At 34.7% G+C, this 5,854-nt stretch overlaps 1 protein-coding gene and 1 long non-coding RNA gene across 2 annotated transcripts; both read right to left on the reverse strand.

Annotated features, from left to right (window-relative positions):
• Positions 1–2,400: 2,400 nt before the first annotated feature.
• LOC140815163 (uncharacterized) lies at positions 2,401–4,280 on the reverse strand. Its single transcript, XR_012114278.1, has 4 exons — positions 4,173–4,280; positions 4,027–4,091; positions 3,837–3,935; positions 2,401–2,637 (listed from the first exon to the last, which is right to left on the reverse strand). It is a non-coding gene; the product is annotated as an uncharacterized lncRNA (long non-coding RNA).
• A 62-nt stretch (positions 4,281–4,342) lies between these two features.
• LOC140815474 (uncharacterized) lies at positions 4,343–5,423 on the reverse strand. The gene is made up of 3 exons (XM_073174573.1): positions 5,007–5,423; positions 4,637–4,902; positions 4,343–4,523 (listed from the first exon to the last, which is right to left on the reverse strand). Exons 1-3 carry the CDS (start codon positions 5,178–5,180, stop codon positions 4,343–4,345), a joined length of 621 nt encoding a protein of 206 aa, XP_073030674.1. The 5' UTR covers positions 5,181–5,423.
• Between the last annotated feature and the right edge of the window lie 431 nt (positions 5,424–5,854).

The following is a 5,854-nucleotide window of genomic DNA, read 5'->3' on the forward strand; positions in this document are numbered from 1 at the left end:
AATCTTAAAATAATGGAAAACATAACCATAGGGCTGTAATATACGAAAATTGCGCAATGGAGGCCAAAATCATGAAACGCTCTTTCGAGAGTCACTTTGGCACATTGCACCGTAAATTCTCGTACGACCTCTAAACTTAACCAAATCACAAACAGCCAAAACAATGACCTTTCTAACTTGATGAGGTACTGTCCAGTCCAAGGCCATAGGCTAAAAGCGAACCGAGAACTCAAACGAGCCTCTAAACCCAAGCACCAACCTGCTGTACAGAAAATTACAGCAGCAGCGCTTGCGCTTTCATGCGTTCTTTGTGAGGCTAATGGCCATTGGGACTTGAACGACCGACCAGAGACTCTTCCTGAAATCCTAAGGTATGGCTTGAACCATGGCTAAGGGACCTAGGCCAGCCAAAATCCAAGAAACACCCAAACCATCATCACGCTTCCAACCGAGAACAAAACTGCACGCGTGGGACGTCTTGCTTATTCTTGCTGTCATGTACCATTCCAGTGGCCATTTGATTGACCATAGGCATGATCTAGACATCGTGAGATATTGTATGAACCATGGCTAAGGGATAAAAATCCAACCAAGATCCATAACCACCTCTAAACCGAACACACACTTACACAGAAAATTCAGAAAACAGAAACCGTGGGACGCTTGCGTTGTTTTGTTTTAAAACCGAGGGAACCGTGAACCAAGCCATGAAAGGGCATCTTGGTCACATCCAAGACATTCCAAGGAGAGGTTCTAACCATGGCTACAGCCCTTAGGGCAGCCAAGATCAGAAACCTTCCCCTTTGACAGCAAGACAATAAAATCGAGACAAAAAATTACATGCTTGGGGAGTTGCTGTCAAAACGTGATGCAAGGGGGGAAAGGGCCGAAACTAATAGAAATCTCCCTTCCTAACACACCCTATATCATGTCTTAAAGCAGCCTTGAGCCCGTGGAAGTTTAGCCATAACCTGAACCATCAAAATCAGCAGAAAACGTGAAGCATGGAGGGAAACAGAAAAATATGTGCCGAAATTTTCGAACATGCTGTCAATAAATTTCGGTCCTTGCTTATTAAAATCATGAGTATGATGTTTTATAATACTTATATGGCTTGATTGAAGAGTAAAAAAGATATGAACATGCCTGGATTTGTTTTGAACGAAAAACAAATGAAAACAACGACGTGGCGCGGAGGAGACGGAGTGTTCTTCTTTTCTCACTTTTTCTCTCTTATTTCTCCTCGAGCTAATATCGATTTTTTTCTGTACTGACGGGGACTGAATCTTTTACGAAAATGGGGAGGGAGAAAGTGTTTAGGAAATGAAGGGAAAGTCTACAAATAAAATGGCACTATGTGAAAAAATGCTTTTTACTTCGGATATTATCTGAAGTAATATGGTAGTTAAGTGCCGAAGTATATGGACGTGAAGTAATAGATGTACCTTTTACTTCGCATAATACCCGAAGTTGTAGTATTGAAAATACCGAAGTCTTTTGGCCGGTTTTGGGAGGAAAACCGGTCCGGAATTGGACCGGTGCCGAAGTAATAAATGTGTTGTACTTCAGCGATTATAGTGAATAATGAAGTAGTATATTATATATAACTTCATCTTAATTATTATTTAGCGACGTAATTTATAATATTTTACTTCATTATTTTCAATAATAGAAGAAGTAATTCAGCTGAAATACTTCGTAATTATGTATTTTAATGAAGTAATACATTCAAACAACCTCACAATTTATCCTATTTGTTGAAGTAAATTTATTCTATAACTCCAGCATTTATCCTATTTGTTGAAGTATTTTATATTATGTTACTTCACAAGTAACATTTAGTGACGAAGTAATAAATGTGTTTTACTTCATTGATTATAGTGAATAAGGAAGTAATATATTATATATAACTTCATCTTAATTATTATTTAGCGACGTAATTTATAATGTTTTACTTCATTATTTTCAATAATAGAAGAAGTAATTCAGCTGAAATACTTCGTAATTATGTATTTTAATGAAGTAATACATTCAAACAACTACACAATTTATCCTATTTGTTGAAGTAAATTTATTCTATAACTCCAGCATTTATCCTATTTGTTGAAGTATTTTATATTATGTTACTTCACAAGTAACATTTAGTGACGAAGTAATAAATGTGTTTTACTTCATTGATTATAGTGAATAATGAAGTAATATATTATATATAACTTCATCTTATATGATGGTATTTCACAATTATCATTTAGTGACGAAGTAATTAGTTCTAAATACTTCAGTAATTAATATTTTGGTGAAGTAATTGCGCAAAACAACTTCGTTTGTACAGAATCCATAATTGCAATATATGACTTAATACACTATTATAATTAAATTCATAAATTATCCATCTAAAAATAATTAATAACCACGAATCCGTAATTACATATTCATCAATCCACAATTGTAACCCAAAAAATGCATCCAGAAAACCAAAAGTATATCCAAAAATCCACAATGACAAACAAAATATTTATCCCAACATACACCTTCCATCTAAGCACCTACATGGGAGTAAAAAAATTCACTCCATTCACTTCTGACCTCGTCATATTGACATTGGGTGTAATATTGATTCTTGATGCATACTGCAAACTGAAATTTGAAAAAAAAAAATACATTAGATTCTTCTATTTCAAATAAAAACCACCCAAATAGAAAAATGATATAGCATATCGAACACCAAGCAAATTTATTTATCCATGGACCATTAACGCATAACAGGGAAACAAATTCAATCAACTCGATTTCAGTTTTGAGGAATATAAAACAAGGTGGCAAATGGAAGCATTGATCTATGAAAGAACAGAGTGATCCATCCAATCAAAGAAAAAAACACTAAACTTTTGCACTTGCCCACAAATTGTTTCCACCAAAACAAGCAATAAATCACAAATCATACGCTGAATTCAAACTTTTATCATATGTTTGATCCCTTCAACTGCACCCCAATCACCATGCATTCAGAGAAGAAAAATAAGGAAAAACAGAAGGAAAAAAAACCAGAAACGATATGAACAAGTCTTACCAGAAAAGACAGAGAAGAAGAAAAATAAACAAAGAAAATATGGAAAGAAGATGCTGGACTGGATATTAATACATACATATACAGGAAAGGAAGACCAATAGACAGTGATTATTTGGCTATGCCTTCAATAGTGCTTTTTGTTTAAGCAAATTACTAGAACAAAATAAAGGACACGTGGATGTCAATGACAGGTTTGCTTCATTGGAGCTTGGAAGAAAAATGAATGTAAGCACTTGAGTAGATTTAAGATGAACATTTTATCATTTCCCCGAAGAAAATGCTAGAATTAGGCCACTACCTTATCGCCCATATGCACAGTGGACAAATCATGCAAGTAAAACCAGTTCTTATAAAGCATTGACTATAATTATGTAGCAGCAATGGAAACGATTCGCATCACATAAAGGATACAATGAATATTATAATATTCTATCAACTACAATGATAGCATTTTCCCAATGTCCCAGAGACGTGATCCCAAACCAACCCCCAATGTATCAAATATATTAACATATATTAACTTTTTTAACACTAATATAAAATATATCACAATGACAACAACTCATCTCAAGCAATTATCTCAACAATAAAATATATCCCAATGGCAACACATTATCTCAACAATAAAGCATATTCCAATGGCAACACATTATCTCAACAATAAAATATTGACCAATGGCAACACATTATCTCAACAATAAAATATATCTTAATGACAACAATTCATCTCAATCAATCAACAAATTTATCCGAAGAAGAAACTCACCATCTTCTCCAAGTGTGGATCATCGCAATCGACAATCTCTTTCATGTACCTCATGACACAATATCCACACTCAACCGAACCACTTTGTTTCATATTACCCTATAATGGAATTGAAAAGTTAATGCAACAATCACAATCTAATTAATAACCACTACCAATTCATGTATTCACAAATAAGTACGATACATACCGTCAATATTTTATAACCCTGGCCCTTTAGAAATACCCTGAGAGGCATTGTACATCTTCACCCCACTACATTTTAAAAAGTAAGAAGTTATTTTTTTGCATATTTTTAAGTTAATGTATTCGAAATCAACATAAGCTACTACCTACTTTGTCACAATAGTTTTCCATGTATCATCTCGGATCCTGTTAGACGTAGAATCCAATAAATATACCATATTCTTATCTTCGTTAACGATTGTCAAGATCCAATGATACTTGGAAAAATGAAATTAAATCATTGAGTACCATGAAGTAGACATCTATAAATAACTAAATTCTTACCCAGTGTTGTAGGGGATGAAGCATATGCTATCTCTACACACTGCTTCCAATTGGTCAGCAATATGTTGTGACAAGTCACGGCCATCTGTGCCAATCGGGCATGTAGGAATATTACCGGGATCCACAAACAAAAAAAAATCAGCCTTGTCTTTTTTCTTCAAATCTTTGTAGAGGTGACTGCATGATATAGATGCACAAATATATCGTTTAGAAAATTTCAAAATATGAACAACTACCACAAAAAATATTATATAAATGCACAAATATTGTAAGTTAGACATTATATATACCCCATGTAAACTAAAATTTGTCTGGCACCTATCTCCCTCATCTCCATAAAGCGTACAATATCTTCTCTTAGCAACCTTATGCTTTTAGGACGTCCAAACATAGCGTCCTCAAAATTAATGCATATGGTATCCGATTCATTCAGCAATCGAACAACATGAGAGTAGATATACTTGCACGACATGGGTAATGTTTTCTCAATTTCTTTGAAATTGTCGCGCTGACCAGGAACATTCGCAAGCACATCTGATTGAGGTTTCCCCTTCCTCTACAATTTAAAATATTATTCATAAAAGTGCTTTAAAATAAAACATTATTCGAGCAACATATATGACAGTTACAAACACAAAGTCAAATGAAAACCGAAAGTACCTTTGTCGTTGGAAAAATAACAAACTCTTTATGCCAACCAACAATGACTCCAACAGCATCATTGATGATTGTTGGTCCAAACTTAATTGGGATCGGAAGCTGTGCTTTTGCATCTAAGACAACATCAACAGATACCATGAAGTTCTCTTCCCCAAGTGGAACATGGTGAATCATAACATTTGGACCTCCTTCTGATATTATTGTGCCATAAGCCACCACGTTTTCGCGTTCCTTTACAGCCAGGTGACATTTTTTCCCCTATCAAGAACAAAAAGACATGATATATTTTGATATGGAGGTGAATAGAATTTAATTGACATCAAAATTCAGAAACATACAACCTTCATATTTGAAGTGCCGCAATCATAAACTTCTTGCACATCATCTGACAATTTTGAGTCTTTCACTCTTGAGAACTTGTTTGATGCTACAGTTTCAGAAGATCGATCATCTATTAATGGAAGCACAGCAGCAAGTTGAGACCTCAGCATCTCCAATTCAGCTTTCAAACTTTTAGTCTCCTCCGATTGTGCTTTTACATTTTCAATCACAGCTTTTGATATTGTCTCTCTCTTCTTCCTTGGAGTTTTAAAGTATACTTGTGGTTTTACGAAACCTCCCACACCTCGAACCCTTCCATAGTGTTCTTGGCTTCCTAAGGCAGCGGTTAACACGTCATTCATTCCAGAAGATTTGAACTCTCCTTTGCCTTTATTTTCCAACAATTCATCCTACAATTGGAGACATGACAAATCAATTCACAATCTACAGTGTTATTTATCTAGGCAATATGGCGATTGAATAAAACTAAACATTTACAATTTTTTCAGCTACTTCGGATGTCTCCG

Source organism: Primulina eburnea, chromosome 15 (assembly GCF_022965805.1).
Source record: "Primulina eburnea isolate SZY01 chromosome 15, ASM2296580v1, whole genome shotgun sequence".
NCBI classification, from domain to species: Eukaryota; Viridiplantae; Streptophyta; class Magnoliopsida; order Lamiales; family Gesneriaceae; genus Primulina; species Primulina eburnea.

Excerpts from the sequence above, each read along its gene's own strand:
- LOC140815474 (XM_073174573.1), bottom strand. The coding sequence starts at position 5,180 with ATGATTCACCATGTTCCACTTGGGGAAGAGAACTTCATGGTATCTGTT. Across the intron at positions 4,903-5,006 it reads TTATTTTTCCAACGACAAAG|AGGAAGGGGAAACCTCAATC; the intron begins GTACTTTCGGTT and ends TTTAAATTGTAG. Across the intron at positions 4,524-4,636 it reads CAAATTTTAGTTTACATGGG|TCACCTCTACAAAGATTTGA; the intron begins GTATATATAATG and ends TATATCATGCAG.